Genomic DNA, 24143 nt, shown 5'->3' with positions numbered 1-24143 from the left:
ACAAGGACAGATTAACTCTGACTAGGATGGAGAAAAAGGTAATCCTGTTCTCCCCTTCCCCCAAGATTAGCAGGGGGAGAGGAAGAGAATGAAACATGTCTACTTAAAAAATAAGTTGGAGGGGCAGAGCAGCAAGGTTTATAGTCAAAGCATAAAGTGAACCACTATTACAGTACATTCATTATCTTACACTGTTACAGTATGTTCATATCCTTTCCATCCTTTTTCTTATCCAGCTTCATCCCTACTATACATGTTTAGGCTTTTGGGGGATAGTAGGTTGACTATGTAGTTATTTCAGTCCATTGGACAGGGACTTTGTCCTTTATAGGTAGGCTGTGAAAAATTATTGGTCTGGGCTTTGAAAAGGAGGTAGCTTAGAAATGAGTTACATTTGGAGGTCTCTTCTGTCATCTCTATTTTTCTAACATGGTGGGGGGTAAGCCAAGGCAAAGTGGTAAAGGGAACATCCAGACAGATGCTCCAAAAGCACCCTCAAGTGTCACAATTTATGGCACCTCTGACAGCGATGCATGCCATCTTAGTTCAGGATGCAGAATTCAGCAAATACTGAGAGGGAGGATTTCTTAAGTCAGAAGAAGGGGTCAGTTGAAATTAAAGTGCATAAGAATGAATTTGACAAGTTTCAGTGACAGAGTAGTTCAGTATGGCCTGAATGGAGGAGAAAATATAGTAAATAAAGGACGAAAGACATTTGAGGGAAGACATTTGAGGATCACAAGTTTGAGGCCAGCTTATAGAGTCCCTTCAATATCAGAGTCTTTTTTTTGAGAGAATGTTTTAATATTTATTTTTTAGTTTTCAGTGGACACAACATCTTTATTTTTACATGGTGCTGAGGATCGAACCCAGGGCCCCGTGCATGCCAGGGGCATGCTACCGCTTGAGCCACATCCCCAGCCCAATGTCAGAGTCTTAAAAAAAAAAAAAAAATTTCTCCCTTCTCAGAAACAGGAGGAGAGGATAAATGTTTCAGGATGATGAGGGCTTAAGATATCCCATCCCACACATTTCTTTCACAATGCCATTGATAGTTCCCATTGAGAGGGTCCATGTCACCCATCTGGGAAGCAGGATGAGCTTGTGACAATAATGGAAGTGATATCATTTGACATGAGAGTAGTTAAAAAGTAACAACTTATTTTTTTCTTTGGGGAGGGTTCTTATTAGAACCCAGACTCTATGCCATGAAGAAGTAAAGACCATCTGGAGAGGCATTTGGCCAACTGCACATGAGGTGCCAGCATTACTAGCCACATGCGTAATCATTCCTCCAGAATCACAGTTCCTAGGGATTGAGTTTCTCACAAGCATTAACGCTCTCCCAGCCTAAGCCCCAGACATCAGGGAGCAGAAGCAAGCTATCCCAAGGTTCATCTGAATTCATGCCCCCACAGAAATAATAAGATAATAAAATTACCATTGTTTGAAGTCACTAAGTTTTTAGCTGAATTGTTACACAGCAATATATGTAACCAGAATTCTTATCTGGTATTAACGTAAAGGATGTAAGCTGGGAAACTAATGATAAGAAAACCAGACTATAAAGCTGTTGCAGTCATCCTCTCTAGGATAAAAGTCTGAATAGAAAAAGACATGCAAAAGCAAAGAATGTTCCAGACATTTGGCATTGATTTCTAAATCCCAAACTGGATTTTCTCTTTGGTTGAAAAGATGAGGGCCTAGGACTTGTAGAAATGTGTACATTCTTGCAGTTCATTCAATACATATTTACTGGGGATCTGCTAGGGAATGGCATGGTGCTAGGTTCTAAAGATGATATGAACTAAATTTTATTCAATTTATGCCACTGTATTAAGATTCTCTAGAGAAACAGAACCAACAGGACAAACAGATCTGAGGGAATTTATTATGGAAAGTTACATGGGAACTTATTATTTTAAGACAGAGGCCAAGAAATCCCACCATACGCCATGTGCAAGCTGGAGAACCAGGAAAGCCAGTGGTATAATTTAGTGTGAGTCCGATGGCCTGAGAACCAGGAGAGTTGATGATATAACTTTCAGTTTGAGGCCAAAGACCTGAAAACCAGGGTGGGGGGGAACTGTGGTGTAAGTCCTGGAGTCTGAAGGCGAAGAACTTGGAATGTATATGTCCATGGGCAAGAAAAGATGGAATTCCAGCTCCAGATGAGACTGAATTCATCTTGCCTCTGCCTTTTTTGTTCTATATGGGCCTCCAAATGATTAGATGATGCTTACCCACATTGGTGAGAAGAGATCTTCCTTTTTCAGTCCACTGATTCAACTGTCAATCTCTTCCAGAAATACCCTCTCAGACATACCCCAAATTAATGCTGTGTGGGTATCCCTTAACCCAGTCAAACTGATACTTAAAATTAACCATCATAGCCAATGAAGAATGTATAAACTACATGGAATTGATTGATTAGACATAAGCTAGAACAAACTCCAAATAGTAAATTATCAACATAATGCAGTATTATTTAAATACTGAAATAGTGGTCAGTAATATTTTCATTAGGATTCAGTGAAAGAATGTTAGTAAGAGCAATCAAGAGGAAAATCTGCAGGATTTTGTTATATAACAGGATGAACACAGGACTAGGAGTAAAATCAAAGTTTCAGTCTATTTTTCTGGTCCCCAATTTCTTCAGTGGTCAGATTAGATAAAAACCACAATCCCTTAAGATTGAGAAGCGTAAGTGCTTTCATGTGAATGATCTCATTTGTTCCTCTTAACACATGTTGGGGAAGGTAGAGGGAGGGGCTGAGATGGAGAGACCAGAGAGAAGGGAAAAAGTAGAGTATGCTCTATTGAATCCTGTAGCGATTAGGAACACAGGCTATATCAGAAGGACCTGATGTAAGCTGTGGGTCTCTTTGACTAAATTAATTCAACTTTTTAAGCCCTTATTTCCTTATCTGGAAATAGGAATTCATCATAACAATATTTCCTTCATGGACTAGTTATGAAGATTAAATGATAAAGTGCATGTAAAATACTTAGTGCTCATTAAATGTTGGCTTATATTATATCTTGTTAAAAACTTAATAAGGCAGGGCCGAGTGCAGTGGTACACACCTGTAATCTCAGCTACTTGAGAGGCTGAGCAGGAGGATCACAAGTTTGAGGCCAGCTTCAGAAACTTAGCAAGACTCTCTTAAAAAATATAAAGGGCTGGAGATACAGCTCAGTGGTAGAGTGCCCCTGGGTTTAATTTCTGGTATCTTTTCTTTGTCTCTGTCTCTGTCTCTCTCTTTCTTTCTCTCTCTCTCTCTCTCTCTCTCACACACACACACACACACACACGCTTCAAATGCACATAGTTAAAAGTGAACTGATCCGTTCCATCAATTCATTAACAGATCAATTCATTTTTAATTATGTAGTCACAAAGAGATCCCAGATTCATAGGACTTGGCAGTTTCAAACCAGATTTCTTCTACTGCTTTCTGGCCCATGTCAAACATTTGCTGTAAATGCTTCCACCCAGTTTTTGCAGTAATCATGAGATACTCTTTATTCTCTGGGTGTAGCTGGCAAGAGTATGCAGCCATGACAAGTGACTGACAAAATCGACTACATACAAGTAAAAACAAAGCACTCCTCTCTACAGCTGTCAGTGGGATTATACTTTCAAACCCTGCAAGAATGTGACCTCCTACTTGTATAGGATTCTTGCTTTCAATCATCATGTACATGATGGTGATTGCCACTTCAAACACATAGTAGCCATAGCTCATGTCTCCAAAGTCTAAAATCCCAGATACTTGATATACAGCATCTCCAAAGGCTGACTTGCTGGACTCTACTAAAATGTTATGGTCGTTAAGATCGCCATGATTGATACCTGAAAGTAGAAAAATCATGTAAAAACAGGTATTTAATATCCCAATTCATTCTCTTTCCATTTCTTTTTCTTAGGCAAGGCTATTCAAACAATTTGAAGAGCAGTCAGGGATAAAGGGTCAAACCCAATTTTATTGAAATAAAATAATTTTCTCTGAAAAGGACAAATGCATCTAATTTTGTGCTGTCTGCATTTGCTTCTCATCTATACAAAACCAGAAGATGGAGAATGCAGTCATTGCAAATATTTGATTTTGACTGCTAGAAGAGTAAATCGAAAAAGAGTACTACTCAAAGCCAGAAAGGTTTAAAAAGAATATAAACATTTTCAAATTACTGTATAAGGCAAGGAGTTCTAGAATGGACCAAAGAAACCTTTATTTACATCTGGGGTTTCAAAACATTTTTTGTTTTTTATGAGGACAAGGCATTGCTGATTTCCCATTTTTTGATTACTAGAATAGATGCTGGTATTTTAAGTCAATACCTCTTAACATGGAGTCTGTGGCCAGTGCTGGCCTACAAAATGTTACTATAACATGAGATAAGAACAGAAACTGAGAGTATTTAGAAAGTTTTATAGTAATTTGGGCTGGGGTTGTGGCTCAGTAGTAGAGTGCTTGCCGAGACTATGTGAGGTACTGGGTTTGATTCTCAGCACCGTATATAAATGAATAAAATAAAGGTACATCAACAACTAAAAAATATATTTAAAAAAATGTCATAGTATTTGACATTTAAGAGTATGATCAGTGGCCTTATCTCATTGAACAGAGTGTAGATCAATTTAAGTTTTACCTAACAGGGATAGTTGGATATTGCCTGAGCTGTCAACTAATCATTCACAGTAGGACCATGTAATACACAATGGGTTGGGGGAAAGAACCCTCAAACTTGTTGTTTACCATGTACAGTTTGAGAAGTACTGATTTAAGCCACTAACTAAGGATTAAGATAAGATTAGGGTGTCCATGAGCAGTGAACCACTGAGAAACAAACTTTACAAAGAAAATGCTAATTTCTTCTATATGATTCAGGATTGTCTAAATCATGCTTAAATTATGTAGCACAGTGACTGGCACACAGAACCAATGAACATTACTATAAATCACAGATGTTAAACCACACATTTCTGAAATTTATATCATATAATTGTTTCAAAATATATAAAGCAAAATTTGACAGAAATACAAGCAAAGATAGACAATCCATAGTCATAGTGGGATATTTTAAATATAGTTAGTAATTGATAAAACAAGTGAAAGGTATAGAAAATTTAAACATGATTAACATATTTGACCTTCTGGGCATAGATATAGCTCCATATTCAACAACTACAGAATATACTTTCTTTTCAAGCACATGTGATCTATTTATAAAAATTTACCAAATACCATATTATAAAGATTTAAATCTGCATCATAAAGTAAATTTCAAAGGACTGAAATCAGATAGCAGGGCTCTGTTTAATATGGTAGCCACTAACAAATATGTAGTCATTTAAATTTATTAAATTTAAATAAAATTGGGCTGGGGATGTGGCTCAGTAGTAGCGTGTCTGCCTGCTATATACAAGGCCCTGGATTTGATCCCCAGGACAAAAACAAATAAACAAACAGCAACAACAAAAGATGAAACTGAAAACTCATTTCCTTAGTTGTAGTAGCCACATTTCAAGTACTCACTTGCCACGCATAATGGTTATTGTATTGGACAACAGATATAGAACTATTCTTTCACTGACTAGAATCCTACTGGACAACATTTATTAGAGTATGTTCTCTAACTACAATGAAGGGACAGCAGAAATCAATAGTAAAAAGATAAAGGTTTAGGAAAAAAAAAGTTTAGCTGGGCACAGTGGTGTATGTCTGGAATTCTAGCAACTTGGGAGGCTGAGGCAGGAGGATCATAGTTCAAGGTCAGCCTCAACAACTAACTCATGTTATGAGGCTAACATAAAACCCAAAAGGGCACCTTGAGAGGAAAACTATAGGTAAATTTTACTTGTGTACCTGGATGTGAAAATCATAAATAAAATGTTTTCAAACCGAATAAGATGATAAAAAAAATGTATATCATGTCCAAGTTGGGTTTACATCAGGAATGCAATGTTGATTTAATATTAGAAATAACACCAGTACAATTTTACCATATCAGAGAAAAATAATGACCATCTCAATGGATGTATAAAAATTTTTAATAAAATTCAACATGTATTCATGATATAAATTCTTTTTATTTTATTTTTTAATTTGAGACAGAGTCTCACTATATTGTCAACTGATCTTGAACTCTAAACTAATCTTTCCACCTCAGCCTCCTGAGTAGCTAGCACTACAGGCATATACCACCATAACTGGCTCATATGCATGATACAAATTCTTAGTAAACCAGGAATAGAGGGGACTTCTTTAATCCTGTGAAGGCTATCAACAAAATAACTTAAAATAATCCCCACAGGTAACAGGGAAAAACACAAAGGTGTCCAGTAAAGTAAAGCAAAGAAATAAAAGGATTGGTTGGTTTTTTTTTAATAAAAGTATAATTATTTATAGATGATACATACAAAGAAACTTGAGAAGCATTTTGAAATAAACATTTGAACTTAAGTTGCTGAGATTAGTCTTGAACTTGCAATCCTCCTGCCTTAGCCTCCTAGGTTGCTCAGATTACAGGTGTAAATTTAAAAGAATAGAAAAAAAATGGATATTACAAAATGCTGTTTCTATATACTAGCAACAAACAGAAAGTGAAATTTGGGGTAACATTTAAATTAGTATTTTAAAAAATCAAGTACCTAGTAATAAATCAAGAAAAGAAGTATAAGACCTCTCTGGAGAAATTTATAAACTTTAATATCTATTTATCTGTCTATATCTTAAATTTTAATCCATGAACACAGTCTATCTTTTTTTAAAAAAAAAAATATTTTCAGTTGTAGACGGGCATAGCATCTTTATTTTGTTTATTTAAGGTACTGTGGATCAAACCCAGTACCTCACATAAGCAAGGCAAGTGCTCCACCACTGAGCCACAACCCCAGTCCATAGTCTATCTTTATTTAAGTAGAGAGACAGATAGACTATGTTCACAGATTATAATACCAGTCTTATAAAAAATAATATACACTATAATGACAATTTTCTCCAAATTTATCTAGAGACTAAATCCAAAATCTCAACAGATTTTTTAAAAAAACATGACATGCTAATTCTAATTGATATGAAATGTAAAGGACCAAAAATAAAGTTAAGATTCTTATAGGAGAACAAGAATGTGGGAAGAGGGCTAAGGTTGTAGCTCAGTGATAGAGTGCTTGCCTACCATGTGTGAGGCACTGCGTTCAATCCTCAGCACCACATAAAAGTAAATAAATAAAATAAAGGTATTATGTCCATCTACAACTAAAAAAAATGCTCATTCAAAAAAAAATGTGGGAAGATATACATATTCTAACCAGATATGAAAATCTAAAAAGTTAGATGAACGTGATCAAGGAATGGGGAAGGAGGGAGGGAGGGAGAAAGTGCTGGGGAGTGATATTGGTCAAATTATATCGTTACATTGTGTGCATGTTTAAATAAATTGTAAATAATATTATAATAATATGCATAAATATTCATTAAATTAATACTTAAATATAATTATTAATATAAAAAAGAAATAAGGTAAAAGTATTATCACTATATGAATCACTACATAAGGCAAAAACTTTAAAAAGCCAGGAAGATATAGGAATTTCAAATTACTGGCATCATGCAGAAAATGATCAGTACCATACACATACCTAGAAAAATTACATTCATTCAAAATATGAGGCAGGGTTCTAGTTCATGGAAAAAAAAATTAAACAAATTAGATACGTTGGGGGCTGAAAGATTCACAAGTTCAAGAAGAGGTCAAAGCCAGCTTAGGCAACACAGCAAGACCCTGTCTCAAAATTTAAAAGGGCTGGGGATGTAGTTCAGTGGTAGAACATGTGCCTAACATGCATGAGGCCCTGTATTTGATCCCTATCACCTCAAAAAATAAATCTGACAATAAAAATACTGAGAAAAATATGTACTTGATTGAGGAAATACTCACATTCTCGAAAATGACTTAATTTGGTCATTACTTCTTTCTTGAACAGCTGAATGACCTGCTCAACAATCTCCCGATTTTGATTCTGGCCCAAGGCATCCACATATTTCTCCAGAAGAGGAATGTTTTTCAGGTTCCAGATGAAGTTCTCCCGATGAAGATTACTTAACTTTGGGTGATGGAATTTCTAAATCAAAAGTAAGAAACAGCCTCTTGATAGAGCAACCACTACTAAGAGCTCCACTATGCAAGAGGACTACACCATTGTATTCTCTCATGGTCTCTGACCTACTTATTGACATTAATCCACAAAATTCATATTCATACAAAATCTCAAAGTTTTGGGAGCACATTTTTATCTCACTTGATCCTCACCACTGTGTGAAGATAGATATTCACATTGGAGACAGCTCTCAACTCTATTTTCACCCACATGAGCTGACCCTGGTCCCTTGTTACTATTCTGATTTCATCTTTCACTACTTTTATTCACTGGACTCCAACCACACTGGCCTAATTGCTGCTCAGGGAACCTCACAGCCTTTGCATTTGCTGTTTCCTCTTCCTGGGATGCCTTCTTCACATATCCACATCATTAGTGTTATCATTCCTACGGGATGTTTACTCAGAAAACACCTTCTCTTCCTGACCCCTCCATTTAAAATTTTAACCATCTCTCCAATATTCTGTAGCCTTCTTCTATGGAACATTTCCCACGGGAGGCACTTTTGCCCCTTATTCAGATGGCTCTGACTGTGTTCTTCCTTTTGCTGAACTAAAATCTGATTCTCCAATACTGTCCATGCTACTGGTTCCAACTGCAATCTCTGGGGCCATTTGCAACAGGATTAGTTCTTCTTCCACAAAACTGTCCTCCAGATCTTTGAAGATAGCATCGCTGCCCCTTTGGAGTCTTCTCTTTCACAAATCAAACCTATCTGGATCTTTCAACTATTTCTCATAAGATATGGTTTTAAATCTCCTTACCATCTGGTGTGTTAAATGCTACTTCGCATCACAAAAGTACTCTACACAGTAAGCACTGAAAACACTATTGTGAGTTGTTTCATCTGAGGAGTGGTATTATAATTAGGAATGGAGATGATGGGGGAGAGGATAAATTTTCATGTTATGTTATTCAGTACTATTTGATATTTTGCCATGCATCTACATTACTTTTATTTATTTTATTTTTTGGTTATCAGGGATTGACTCAGGGGCACTCAACCACTGAGCCACATTCCCAGCCCTATTTTGTATTTTATTTAGAGACAGGGTCTCACTCCTGTGTGCCACCGCACCTAGCTGTTACTTTTATTTTTAAAGAAAGTAAAATATAACAATTTTGAGTTTCCAGTGGAGCACCACTTTACTCAGAGAAGGCTTGGAGTCAGCTTCTACAGTGGTAGCACTATTGTCCCAGGCATCCACAGGAAGCCTCTCAGTTCTGATATTATAAAGTAGTGCAGGGGTTGGGGTTGTGGCTCAGTGGTACATTGCTTGTGTAGCATGTGTGAGGCACTACGTTCGATTCTCAACACCATATGAAAAAATAAATTAAATGAAGTAGTGCAAAGAACACCGGGCTTGAGTCAGACAGATACTGGTTTCAACAGGCTCTACCACTTAGATATTGAATCTCAGTTTTCTTTCTTTTTTTTAATATTTTTTTTAGGTGTAGATGGACTCAATATAATGCCTTTATTTTTATGTGGTGATGAGCATCGAACCAGGATCCCGTTCGAGCTAGTCGAGCACTCTACCGATGAGCCACAATCCCAGCCCTGAATCTCAGTTTTCTTAACAATAAAATCAAGATATCTGTCATTTGTGAACTAAGACAAGAAATAAAGACCTAATACATATAGGTGCTCAATAAATGTTTGTTGAATATGAATTTTGCATCTGAGCTGGCCTGTCTTTCCTTTGCTCCTTGTACAGCAACCTGAATTCCTGACAGTTTAATCAGCACTCTATTAGTCTATCTCCTCCCCTTCATTAGTTTCCTCACTCTCTCCCCTTACCTCAGCTCCCATTTGGTCCCTTGACTTATAAATGCTTCAGTTCTGATTCCTGTAATCTGCAGAGCTCCTTTCTACTCTGGATCCTATGGGTCTGCCCAGCTGCTAGAAACTTCAATGGCTCACCCATATCCCTACCAGAGTAGTCACAGCCTCTGTCACACCTATAGGATTGAACCACTGCACCTGTGCAGTATTATTTTTCACTGATACTGTAGTTCCTAGTACTTATAGGAAAACTGAGAATTTACCACCTGCAAATGCATGGGAAGAGGCTGGTGAGGGGATGAGCAATGGGAATAAAGTATCATAAAATGAACTGCAATACCAAGCAAAGAATGCTTTCCTTCATTCCCTCTAAAGTTTCCCTGTTCCCTATAAGACAACTTAAAATTTTTAAGTTGCACAACAGTGTAGTAGGTGGCTGACTGCACAGCAGAACTTATGTCAGCAATGATATGGTGCTATCTGCTTCTGAAAACTGTATTAGTCATTTTAGGATTCAGCAGAGAAAGTTGAAACTTCAGTAGCAAAGGCATATAAATGAAGCCCACCAACAGGGTAAAAAGATCGATGCTAAAGGAGTTGGTGTAATCCTTATTGAACTACCAATGACATTCTTTACAGAAGTAGAAAAATCAATCCTAAAACTTGTATGGAACCACAACAACAACAAAAAAACTCAAGTAGCCAAAGGAATTTTGGGAGAAAAAAAAATCAAAGTTGAAAGCATCCTACTCCCTCATTTAAAGTTATATTACAAAGTTACAATAATCAAAATAGTATGGCACTGGCATAAAAGCAGAAAGACCAGGGGAAGAGAATAAAAACCTAAAAATAAATCCAAGGATATATGGCTAATTAATTTTCAACACCAAAAAAGATATAATAGGGAAAGGATGTCTCTTCAAAAAACGGTGCTGGGAAAATTAGACATCCACATGCAAAATAATGGAATTGGACCCATATATCATATACAGAAATCAATTAAAAATGAAAATATATATGTAAATGTCAGACCTGAACCCATAAAGTTCCTGGAAGAAAACAGGGGAAAAGTTCCTTGACAATAGCCTTGACAATGACTTCTTAGATATTATACCCAAAACTCAAACTACAAAAGTAGAAATAAATATATGGGATTATATCAAATTAAAAAGTTTCTACACAGGAAAGAAAAAGATAACAAGCTGAAAAGGCAACTTACAGATTGGGAAAAAAATATTTGCAAACCATGTGTCAGATAAGGGGTTAATATTCAAGATTTATAAAAGACTCCTACAACACATAGCAAGAAAACATACAACCAATTTTTTTAAATGTGCAAAGAACTCAAATAGATATTTGTTCAAACATGACATAAAAATGGTCAACAGGTACATGAAAAGGTGCTCACCATCACTAATCCTCAGGGAAATGCAAATCAAACCACTGTGAAAAATTTCCTCCACCTGTTAGGATAGCTATTATCAAAGACAATGGATTTCACTCTTATTTAATAAATTCTGAAATTGTGGGAAGAAAAAAAAAAAGAAGAGAAAACAAGTATTGGGAAGCTGTGGAGAAAAGGGAGCCCTTGCACACTGCTGGTAGGAATGTAGATTGATGAAGCTAAAGAAATTAAAAACAGAACTGCCCTATGAGCCAGCAATCCCTCTCCTGGGTATATGCTCAAAGGAAATAAGACCACCACCTTGTAAGGACACCTATGCTTCCATGTTCATTGTACTGTATTTAGGATTTTTGCTGAGTAGATTACAGCTGCTCTTGTCATGGCAGGAGGAATAACTATGTGAGGAGGCATATACATTAATTTGTTTTATTATAGTAACCATTTTATCATATATGTATCTTACAACTTGTTGTATACATAAATATACACAATAAAATTTATTTATTTTAAATGATTAGAAACCCGGCAGGCTATGTGGCACATGCCTATAGTCCTATCAGCTCAGGAGCCCGAGGCAGGAGGATTGCAAGTTCAAAGCCAGCCTCAGCAACTTAACGGGGCCCTAAGCAACTCAACATGACCCAGTCTCTAAATAAAAAACAAAAAGGGCTGAGGATGGGGCCCAGTGGTTAAGCACCCCTGGGTTCAATCCCTGGTACAAAAGAAAAAAAATCTGTTTAGATATTCATTTTAAATAGTTCATTTAGTGGCTCAAATATCTGAAGATAATAGAATTTACTGAGCATTATAAGCATTTCAAAGGTTTTTCTAAATACCATTAATAAATGCAGAAAATCTCCTAAAATACCTTCAAATAGAACTGGATATTAATATCTAAATTATACTAATATTCCCAAATGGACTTTTTTTTTTTTTTTTGATGGTGCTGAGGATTGAACCCAGGGACTTATGCATGCTAGGCAAGTCCTCTACCACAGAGCCACATTCCCAGCCCCTCAAACAGACATTTTAATGAATATTTACAAATGGATTTACTCAAATTTAACTGAAACTACTTCAATTAAAATGCTTAATATGTTTACCACCCAAAGCTATGCAAGGCTCAGTAAACCTTCATTGAATAAATGAACAGAGTGCAACAGAAAAAGGTCTGTCAGCTTACAAACATTTACTAAATTGTGGACTAAGTGTTCCTAGATCATAGAATAAATGGTCCCCTGAGTATATCTCTATATGATGAGATTACTGGTAACTTGATTTTTGGGGGGCTGGGGGTACCAGATATTGAACTCGGGGGCACTTGACCACTGAGCCACATCCCCAGCCATATTTTGTATTTTATTTAGAGGCAAGGTCTCACTGACTTGCTTAGTGCTTCACTTTTGCTGAGGCTGGCTTTGAACTTGTAATCCTCCTACCTCAACCTCCCATGCCGCTGGGATTTTAAGAGTGTGCCACCGTGCCCAGCTGGTAACTTGAGTTTTCTTTGTATTTTTATTTGTTTTCTTTAAGCAATGAATCACTAAAGGGTTTTTTTTTTTTTTTTTTTCTTTAAAAGAGAGAGTGAGAGAGAGAGAGAATTTTTAATATTTATTTTCCAGTTCTCGGCGGCGGACACAACATCTTTGTATGTGGTGCTGAGGATCGAACCCGGGCCGCACGCATGCCAGGCGAGCGCGCTACCGCTTGAGCCACATCCCCAGCCCACTAAAGGGTTTTTTTAACCAGAGGAAATAAAGGTTATTTCTATTTTGAGATAATTGAATAAAAGAATACTATTTAGACTATATAACATGGACTTCGATTTCTCATCAAGAGGAGTAACAGGGACTGAGTCTAAACCCTGAACAAAATATCTGAAATACTAGCTTTTAAGTCATTTGACATTAGGCAATGAAGTACTCGGATACTTGAGAGATGAAAGACAAATGAGCTGAGTCTGACCCTGCTCTTTTCCTACAGAGGACATGGTGCAGAGAAGTGAGAGCTCATTGGTTTGAGGAGGTAGAGCTCAGAGTCCAGGAAGAACAAGATGGCTAGAGAATGCAGGACAGTTTACCAGAGATCAGAAAGCGCAGAGAGAGAACTCCAGAGATCTGTAGCAGGTCTCCTTGGAGAATTTGGCAATTGGTGTATGATCCACATATGAGTATGAGGAAACTGCTCAAGATCAGGGAAAGAACCACCTGAAAGAAATAGAAGGGATAAGGCTTGACATACACACAGGGCTGGAAACCTCCCAATTGGAAAAAAATATCACAGTCCAAAGGACAAGGTAGAGGACTGAAAAAGGTCTTGCATTAGCAGTGGGGAATAACCATTCCTAGAAGAAACCCAACCTTGGTCCCACCTATAAGGTATTATAAGCAAGACTCGAGAAGATCAAACTGTTTTCAAACAACTTACTGAATCTACTCAAGGTTGGTCAGTGAACATCAAGCATAAGAAACACAAAGAAAGCTACACAAAATCTAATCCTAACCAAACGCTCAAAACTAAAGATAAAATTTTAAAAGCAGGGCTGGGGATGTGGCTCAAGTGGTAGCACGCCCATCTGGCATGCGTGAAGCACTGGGTTTGATCCTCAACACCACATGAAAATAAAAAATAAAGATATTGTGTCTACCTAAAACTAAAAAATAAATATAAAAAAAAAGTTTTAAAAGCAGTCACACACATACACACACAAACACACGAGACGATGTTCAGAGGAACAATCTGACAGCAAATTTCTTGTTGAAAATAATGCAAGTAAGAAAAAAGTAGAGCAATGTCTTTAAAATACTGAAAGAAAGATGGGCATGGTGGCGCACACCTATAATGTCAGCAGCTTGAGAGGATCACAAGGAGGCAGGAGAATCACAAGCTCAAAGTCAGTCTCAGCAACTTAATGAGGTCCTAAGCAACCTGGCAAAACCCTGTCTCAAAATAAAAAAATAAAAAGTGCCGGGGATGCAGCTCAGTGGTTAAGTGCCTCTTGGTTCAATCCCTGGTAATTGCTCCCCCACTCAAAAAAAAAAAAAAAACAAAACAGAACACAAAAAGATTCTCAACCTTAAAATGTATACCTAAAAAAATATCTTTCAAAATTATAAGTGGGGCTGAGTCTAGCTCAGTGGTAGAGTACTTGCCTCGCATGCTCAAGACCTAAGTTTGATCCCTAGCACCGCATATAAAAAATAATTTAACTAAAGAAGTTCATTACCTCAGACCTACACTATAAGAAATGTTAGGCTGGATTTAGTAGTGCAGGCCTGTAATCCCAGCAGCTGTGGAGTCTGAGGCAGGAGGATCGAAAGTTCAAAGTCAGCCTCAGAAATTTAGTGAGGCACTAAGCAACTTAATGAGACCTTGCCTCTAAATAAAAATACAAAAAAGGGCTGGGATGTGGCTCAGTTCAATCCCTGATACCAAAAAAAAAAAAAAAAAAAAAAAGAAAGAAAAAGAAATGTTAAAAGAGATGTGGTGTCATCGTATGCCATGATTTGTCATGGACTCTTTCCTTCTGCTGGCATGTCCATCTTCCTTTTCTCTACCTGACTGATTCACATCACCAGTTCAGATGTTACTTTTCTTTTTATTATTTCTTGAATTCCTGCTATGTATGTATTTGACACTGCCAGACACAATGGATAAAAGATACATAAATAAAACATACACACTTTTCTTAGGAAGTTCACCGAAGTTCACTGCTTCTTATGAAGCATATGTACAGGAAGCACAGAAATGAAACAAGTAATTATAATACCATATGTGGAAGACTATTACCCAAGTGGTCCCCTATGAACTATGTCTCCTGGTTCATGCCCTTATATAGCTTCTCCAGTTGACGTTAGTATTAGCCATGTCATTGGGCCAATGGGACATAAGCTAGCATGACTGAAGCAGAGACTTGATAAGCATGTGTAAATTGGTGCATGCCCTCTTGGAACTTTCTCTTTTAGAAGCCAGTAGCCATGCCATAAGGATGTTCCAGCCATCCTGAAGGATGAGACATCATATGACAAGAAGAGGACACATGGAGAAGAACTAAAGCTCCCCAATTGTGCTCCCAGTGGAATCCAGCTACACGAGTAACCCCCCAATCACACTAAGCAGAGAAGAGCTGCCTGGTCAACCCACAGAATCATGAGAAATAAATAATTATTGTTTTAAGTCAATAAGGTTGGGGATGGTTTTTTTACAGTATAACCAGAACTTAGTGAATGTTTGTTGAATAAATGAAGACATTCTGTGGTTGGGTCTGAAAAATATTTGTCGAACATACTGTTTCTATAGGACAAAACTATCAACACAAATCATTCTAATCTATGTACAACTTATCTACTACTTCACACAGAGCTCCAGCAGATTATAGCTTAGTTAGATGGAAAGTTCAGGCTTCATTTTGTTAGTATAGACTATTTTCAGTGAGCAGTATAAAGAATATCATGACTTCCTAAAAATTTAGATAATTTTGCCAATATGTCATTAAAGCGAGAATCTGGGTGGAAGGTGGTATCCTTGCTCATATAAGATTAATTCATCTAAGACCCTGATCCCTACATAAGACACCTCAGGAGCCCCATATATAAAGAGAATCTGATCCTGAGTTCATTTTGAAAGTGAGATAAACAAACAGAAATCCTTTACAAACAAAATAAAACCCCAAATCTTACCTCCAGAGCCTTATCCAATTTGGCAGCTAGCCTTCCAATTTCATATAACAGCTGGGTGCTGACAGGAATCTTAGCAATAGGTTTTCCCGGGAGGTAAGTCAGTAGCCTCACCAAGTAGCTTTTGATTTCAGTGCCACTATCTAGATGGATAGAATGATATAACCTATCAACTCTTTTTGAAAAAGTTAATTAGAAGTTATTTGCATTGGCAATTATTACTGAAATAAAACTGCGTAATAAAAAAATGTGCTAACTGAACACAGCATTCTGAGGCAGAGCTGAGTGGATTAAAGTAAGCAGGTAGAAAGACAAATCTTAACACTGAAATTGGCCATTCACATACCAACAAGCATAGCTCTAACTTTGCTAGTCTTAGCTCTAAACAGAAATTACCTAGTTTGGTAAACACATGCCCCCAAACCACACTCATTCATAAATTTACAACTGAAATATAAACGAAAGACTATTCCTCCTGGGCACAGTGGTACAAGCCTATAATCCCAGCTGCTTGGGAGGCTGAGGTAGGAGGATTGCAAGTTCAAAGCCAGCCTCAGCAAAAGCGAGGTGCTTAGCAACTCAGTGAGACCCTGTCTCTAAATAAAATACAAAATAGGGCTGGGGATGTGGCTCAGTGGTAGGGTGCCCCTGAGTTCAATCCCCCCCCCCAAAAAAAATGACTATTCCAGAATCACAAGGCTTTTTCAGGGGCAAATTGCAGTATAGCCTGTTTGTAATACAGGACAACTTCTACTCCTCAGGGGCCCTACTGGTCCTCAGTTGTTTGGCGCAATGCAAATTAAGAAAGAATAAATGAACAATCAAGAGAGAAAAAGATAGTCAAGATTTCCAACCTTAAAAAGTTCCAAGAAAGTGATTTCAAGGTACTGCTTGTTGAATTAGATACTTCTTCGCATTCAGCATTGAGAGATGAAAGGGACTATGTCTCACAGATGAGGACTTGAAGCCTTGGGAATGTAAGTCATCTGCTCATGTCACATATACAGTAAAGACATAACTGGCAACATGCTGATTTCTAACCTTCTGTTTTTTCTACTATACCATAGCATCAAAATATGCAGCTAGTCTAATGAATAAATATATTTAATTGGGATGAGGGGAGTAACTCAGTGGTAGAAGGCTTGCCTAGCATGCCTGAGGCCCTGAATTTGATCCTCAGCACTGAAACAAATAAACAAACAAACAAATCTTGTGGAATACAATTTTTAAAATGTTCTACTGATTTCCCTGTAGTTATCATTCATCAGGGCCTTTCTAAGCAGAAATGCTATACCAGATCCCAGCTCTTACCACTGGGAGACCCAATTTCCACTGTGCAGCTTCCCCCAACCACTAGAAAAAATAACCACATCTATGCTTAGAATTATGATCCTGATTTTGATACTGTATTTCTACCTGTAGCCAAAATGCAGTAATGGGCCTGGAGAAGGGACATGCTGGCAAATTGGTCATCTCTTACCTATAGACATAAGAGAGGTTGTGTTGTCTCCTTTAGTGCGACACACGGAGGCCGTTGGAAATCCAGCTGCTTTCAGAAACATGATGATGTGATTCTGCACTTCAATCAGGTCTGGATTTTTGCTGGCTTCTGTGTTGCTTATTTTGAGAACATATTCAATTGGGCCATCTGTAGTATCTTTAATTTTTGAAATGTGAACGTGAAAGTTTTGGTCATCATAACTGGGAAGTGGCTGGATCTTAGAAACTTTTAACCCAAATACCGATTCAACTACCGCAGAGGCTTGTACCTCAGTGAAAGTTGGTTTGGCAAGAGCCTGTGACTGCTCATCATCTCCACTTGACATTACGTCTGGGGTAAAAACAAGAACCAGAAAGGGGATATAAACATAAGGATATTTATTTAGATGATTACTTCTTTTGATTATTAATTAAAGTTTAAAAAAATCATATCAGTGCATGACATCAAGAAGTAGATGTTTTGGCAGTTGATTAAAACCCTTGTACCATAAATTATTTTCAAACTTACCTTCTAAACTGAATAAGGACAGAACATAAGACAGGAAAGCCCCTTGATATCATCTAGTTCAATCTCTCTCCTCTCACCAACTTTACAGGAGAAATTTAGGTCCTAAGAGATTAAATGACTTGCCCAAGTTACATAGTCAATTTCAGTAAGAAGTCAACTCTCCAGACTGTTGACCAATGATCATGAAATCTTTACTACATTACCACCAGTCTTGGGCTAAAAGTTAAATTCAAGCACAGCAATCTTTTCTAGTCACAGTTTGTTATAAGAGTCAACATTTGACTTATTTCACATACTTCAAATATTAAAAAGAAAATGGGGACCAATGTACATTATGTAAAGCCTTCTGAAAGATGAGAGTAAGGGGCTTTGTAACATCTATTTATGGAGATAGGGTGGGGAAGACTATTTTCTCAGTGTTGGCAATTCCATCCTCAGCTACACATACCTGGCATCTTTCCTGAGCATCCAGATATATGTGAAGGGCAGTGTAGGACTTCTGAAAATCCTTAGGAACAAAATATTTAAGGTTCTTACAATTTTACCTTCCTTTTTTCCCAAAATAGTTCAATTCCAATCTTTCCTTCTTACTAAGTTGCCAATGATTGATAACATCTTGGGGTGAGTTGCATTTTAGGATATAGTTTGTGTGTGCATGTATATGTGGTACTGGGGATTGAACCCAGGGGTACCACTGAGCTACATGCCCAGCCTTTTTTATTATTTGAGACAGGGTTTCACTAAGTTGTTGAGGCTGGGTCTCCAACTTGCTATCCATCTGTTTCAGCCTCCTAAATAGCTAGGATTACAGGCATGTGTCATCGTGCCTGGCTATAGGGAATTTTTGGTGAAGAAAATGTTCTATATCTTACTTAAAAAAATTTTTTTTAGTTGTAGTTGGACACAATACCTTTATTTTATTCATTTATTTTTATGTGGTGCTGAGGATAGAACCCAGTGCCTCGCACGTGCCAGGCAGGCGCTCTACTGCTGAGCTACAATCCCAGCCCCTCTATATCTTACTTTTTATTTTTATTTTTTTATTTTTAACATCACTGGGGACCAAACCCACAATGGTAGGCAAGTGTTCTACTACTGAACTACACCCCCAGCCCTATATCTTGACTAGGCTTTCATTACATGAGTGCATATATTTGTCAAACCTCCACTTAAAGCTTAAATAAATGTAAGTTCTGTCAAGTTAATGTAAGCTTAAGTAAATGTAAACTGTCAATGAAAGCTTTACCTTAAAAAAAAAAAAAAAAAGGTTAGCCCTTGTGAGAGATAGGTTAGGACAAGGAAGGGTATATCTTAGGACTTCCTGATAACTCCCAAAATCAAACTGTAAGAAAACGCACCACACTACGAATGGAAGATACCACATGACACAAATAACCAGAGAGGTTCCCCTTTATTACAAAAGGCTGTGGGTTTATATAGACCTAAGGAGAGGTGGCAGGTCTGAGGTAGATAATGGGTCACCCGTTTATTGGCAAGCTCTTCTATATGTCAGTTCCAGAGCCCAAAAAGTTAATTCTTATTGGGGCTAAGGCTTCCCACCCGCAGGACTTGAACATTGGCGTTGACTCGAACGTTTCGTGCCAGTGAAAGAAAAAAGAGGAGAAAGAGGGTCGTTAGGCTCCATGTTGGGGTTTTTCTCTGGGTGCTGCTGCCGTTATATGTTTTCCCAACACAAACCATATGTCCATTAACTTCAGCTCTATCACAGCTTACTCTACTGAGGGGAAGGAGATAAAACTCAGGGATGTGTCCTAGGCTCTTGTACATAACTCTCTCCTAACCTCAGGACCAACACTATAGCCTGACATTGAAGTGATAAGATGGGTATAAATCTCAAATGCTAACCACCCAGCAATGACCTTCGGCAAAGAAATTTCTCCCACCTCTAAACCTGCATTCCCCCTGTAGCACTGGTTGATTTTCTTTTCCTGTTATTGCATTCTTGACAATCACTTCTGTGCTTACTTTTCTTTTTTTTTTTTTTTTTAGAGAGAGAGAGAGAGAGAGAATTTTTTAAAAAATATTTATTTTTTAGTTTTCGGCAGACACAACATATTTATTTGTATGTGGTGCTGAGGATCGAACCCAGCGCCACGCACGTCTGTATACTAAAAAGTTGTTGAGTTGAAAAAATAAGTCATATTTTAGGTCAGTGATGGAGCACTTGCCTAGCATGTGTGAGACACTAGGTTGGATTCTCAGCACCACATAATAAAGTAAAGATAGTGTGTCCATCTACAACCAAAAAATATTTTTAAAAAGTCATATTTTATCTCTAGCTCTGCTACCTAACCTTTGAAACTTTGGACTAGCCACAAATTTTCTCAAGGTCCTTTCTAGCTTTAACATTCTTACGCTGCTAAAATTCTTCCTGAGATTAAATTTCCCCTTTTTCTTGTATGCAAAAGACTCCAAAATCATGGAACCAATGGCACAGATCAAGTCTGTTTCTCCAGTTCTTTTTATTTGAGACAGGGTCTTGCTAAGTTGCTGATGCTGGCCTTGAACTTCTGGTTCTCCTGCCTGAGCTGCCCAAGTAGCTGGAATTACAGGCATGTAACACGGGGACTGTCTGTCTTAACCAAATGTGCCCTGTGTGTGGAGAAGAAGGAAGGGGTTTCCAATCCTATAAGTTGTTGGTCTTTATTTCCTACCAACAATACTTTTGCTTAGCTCCTGAAGCAAGTGTTTTCCAGTCCCAAGGTTTGTGCCAGAATCTCACAATCTTTGACCCACAACCTGGACCTTAATCTCTGTACTTTGTGCAAGGTATACCACACAAAAAACAAAAGTCAATCTTCATTCTTTTCTCTCCCTCCCTTCCAAAGTGATACAAAGTCCAATGAACTCTACTTTAACACGTCTTACGAATACCTTTCTTCTGCAACCCTTTCTGCTGTGTCCTGCTATCACTGGAGAGCATGGACTGTATCCCAAACATCTAGCTGGGTGCCTTATTTAATATTAAATAATGAACCAGGGGTTGCCTTTACTCCACAGGCTCACAGGCTGTATACCTTCAAGGGAATCAAGAAACAGTAAAGCAGGGATTCTATAGACTTTTAATTTTTTCAAAGATAATAATAATGCGCTACTGGGTGCTCTGGGGGGTCTCGCTGCTAAGTAAGACAAAGAGCAGTGGCTCCCCGGAATACAGAGGGGCTGCTGACCCAAGAGGCAGGAAACTAGGTGAGGAGGAGGTAATAAAAGTTAGGTTCACAGCGTTAATATATAAGCAAGCTCCACAGAAGCATTAGAAATGGTTTCCAGCGTGCACCTTCCCTGTGCTGGAATCACCACACGGTCTCAAGAGGGATGGCCCCGCGGGCTTCACAGGTGCCACGCTTTGGTTCTGGGATATCAGCTCTGCCTCTGCGTTCCCAAGAGGTCCAGCCATAGAGCACAGTGACTTGCCACCACTCATGTAGCGAGTATGAGGTGGAGCAGGGTCCTGGAGGAGTCCCAGGAACAGGACTCCCCGCCCCAGACTCGCAGCGAGCCGGCCTGTTCTCGGAGATACCCTCCCCAGGAGTACCCGGGGCTCACCTTTGCTTTCCCCACCTCTGCTCACCACCACGATTCGACGTCCAGAGGTGGACCCACTCTCCGCAGCCCAGTGCTCCAGCTGCTGCAGCAAGACCAGGTGAGGTCCGAGTTGCAGCGTTCCGTCCCGCCCCTCTTCTAAGCCCTGTAAGCCCTGACTTTTGATTGGCTCCTCCCTCCAACCCTCGCCGCGCAGTCAGTGCAGACTACTAGAAGGCAAAGGTTGCATGGGCGCGCCAGGACTTGGCTTGGCCCCGCCCCTGAGGGGGCGAGCAGAAATTCAGATATCTGCCTTCTGATTGGCTCATTGAAATCTGCCTCGCCTTCTCTTGGTGAGTACCCCAATCAGAATCTGGCTATCTGATTACGTAATTGGAACCTTGTTTCTGATTGGCCCCCTGAGGCTCCACCCGCCAGTGTGTCAGCCATTTGCCAGGCTTTTGGTCCTAGAATGCACTTTTCAGTTCCGCCCTGTCGGTGGAGTATCTGCGTGAACTTCAACCGTCAGCATTCCAAATGTTTGGATAGAGCTCTATACTCGTTTATTTTCCTCACACCCCTTCCCGTTCTCACAGGAAGCAAGTATCTTGGAGGCCATCTTCGGAAAACAAGGCCCGAGGTAGATTCGAGTCCATCCTGGCCTCAGGAACTGCAGGGGTCCCTATGGGAGGTCCAGAGTTGAGCCTGACTGCATTCCACTAGGTCTCTGACTTTCTCCGGATACTGAAATTTTTGAACCAAATGGTCTTATTTATTGAATAAGCCGACACACTAAGCCTCTAGGGGCACAGAGCCTCAAAGGATTTTGGTCATCCAACTTCCAGTTTCGGCTCTTGCCACAGCACAGAATTTTCTGCTGTCCTCCCAAGCCATTTAACTCAGTATAGTAGATGGTGAGGGAGAGGGAAAGCCTCCTTAATAAGCTTCCTAGGGGGTTGGCATCACAATAACTCAGGATGTGATGAACGACTCGTTTACATTGAGAAATAGAACTGGTAATTGGGTCAGAATCCTTATTTATGTAGTGCAATCAGTGAAAGTCTGCAGAGACTACAAGATTTTCAGGAGGCTGCCTGAGACTCATGGGATAACAGGTTAGTGGGATGATCCTAACTGCGAAGCGCGTAAGGCTCTGATTAGCTTGATGTCTTTCTCCAGCCAAGCAGGACTTCTCTAATAGGTCAGAACTTTCCAGTGGAAGAGCTCTGGATGTCTGTCCACCCTGGCCTGCACGTGGGTCTCTGTTTTGTACCCGCCCTTCTCACCCTATCTCCCCCACTCCCACACACTTTGGGTCAGGATTTAACGTGCTCAGGTTACCTATAGCCACCCTGATTGATTTGGATGTTTCCCAGACTTCTATCAGCTGTTGAATGATGACTCTTTTCCCTTTAGATATAGTTCGTTATCTGCTTCACTTCTTTTTTTTTTTAATTTTTTATTTTTTTATTGGTTGTTCACAACATTACAAAGCTCTTGACATATCATATTTCATACATTAGATTGAAGTGGGTTATGAACTCCCAATTTTACCCCAAATGCAGATTGCAGAATCAGTCGGTTACACATCCACAATTTTACATAATGCCCAATTAGTAATTGTTGTATTCTGCTACCTTTCCTATCCCCTACTATCCCCCCTCCCCTCCCCTCCCATCTTCTCTCTCTACCCCATCTACTGTAATTCATTACTCTCCTTGTTTATTTTCTCATTCCCCTCACAACCTCTTATATGTAATTTTGTATAGCAATGAGGGTCTCCCTTCATTTCCATGCAATTTCCCTTTTCTCTCCCTTTCCCTTCCATCTCATGACTCTGTTTAATGTTAGTCTTTTCTTCCTGCTCTTCCTCCTTGCTCTGTTCATAGTTGCTCTCATTATATCAAAGAAGACATTTGGTATTTGTTTTTTAGGGATTGACTAGCTTCACTAAGCATAATCTGCTCTAGTGCCATCCATTTCCCTCCAAATTCTATGATTTTGTCATTTTTTATTGCTGCATAGTACTCCTTTGTGTATAGATGCCACATTTTTTTTATCCATTCATCTATTGAAGGGCATCTGGATTGGTTCCACAGTCTAGCTATTGTGAATTGTGCTGCTATGAACATGGATATGGCAGCATCCCAGTAGCATGCTCTTTTAAGGTCTTCAGGGAATAGTCCGAGAAGGGCAATAGCAGGGTCAAATGGTGGTTCCATTCCCAGCTTTCCCAGGAATCTCCAAACTCCTTTCCAAATTGGCCGCACCAATTTGCAGTCCCACCAGCAATGTACAAGAGTACCCTTTTCTCCACATCCTCGCCAGCACTTGTTGTTGTTTGACTTCATAGTGGCTGCCAATCTTACTGGAGTGAGATGGTATCTTAGGGTGGTTTTGATTTGCATTTCTCTGACTGCTAGAGATGGTGAGCATTTTTTCATGTACTTGTTGATTGATTGTATGTCCTCTGAGAAGTGTCTGTTCAGGTCCTTGGCCCATTTGTTGATTGGGTTATTTGTTATCTTATTGTCTAATTTTTTGAGTTCTTTGTATACTCT

The 24143-nt window shown here is 38.8% G+C and overlaps 1 protein-coding gene across 2 annotated transcripts; it reads right to left on the bottom strand.

Moving 5' to 3' along the window:
- Window positions 1–1871: 1871 nt before the first annotated feature.
- On the bottom strand, window positions 1872–21828 carry Hykk (hydroxylysine kinase). Of its 2 annotated transcripts, none has more exons than XM_005316850.5 (5): window positions 21607–21828; window positions 17512–17862; window positions 16035–16174; window positions 7945–8128; window positions 1872–3856 (listed from the first exon to the last, which is right to left on the bottom strand). In XM_005316850.5, exons 2-5 carry the CDS (start codon window positions 17855–17857, stop codon window positions 3396–3398), a joined length of 1131 nt encoding a protein of 376 aa, XP_005316907.1. In that variant the 5' UTR covers window positions 17858–17862; window positions 21607–21828; the 3' UTR covers window positions 1872–3395. The 2 variants fall into 2 exon arrangements, with proteins under 2 accessions (XP_005316907.1, XP_040130087.1); XM_040274153.2 differs by lacking the exon at window positions 1872–3856 and adding an exon at window positions 4209–6513 and having other exon boundaries at window positions 21607–21827.
- Window positions 21829–24143: the final 2315 nt, after the last annotated feature.

The sequence above is a fragment of the Ictidomys tridecemlineatus genome, chromosome 5, assembly GCF_052094955.1.
Source record: "Ictidomys tridecemlineatus isolate mIctTri1 chromosome 5, mIctTri1.hap1, whole genome shotgun sequence".
In the NCBI taxonomy this organism is placed as follows: domain Eukaryota; kingdom Metazoa; phylum Chordata; class Mammalia; order Rodentia; family Sciuridae; genus Ictidomys; species Ictidomys tridecemlineatus.
This window is presented reverse-complemented; position numbering and strand designations above follow the sequence as displayed.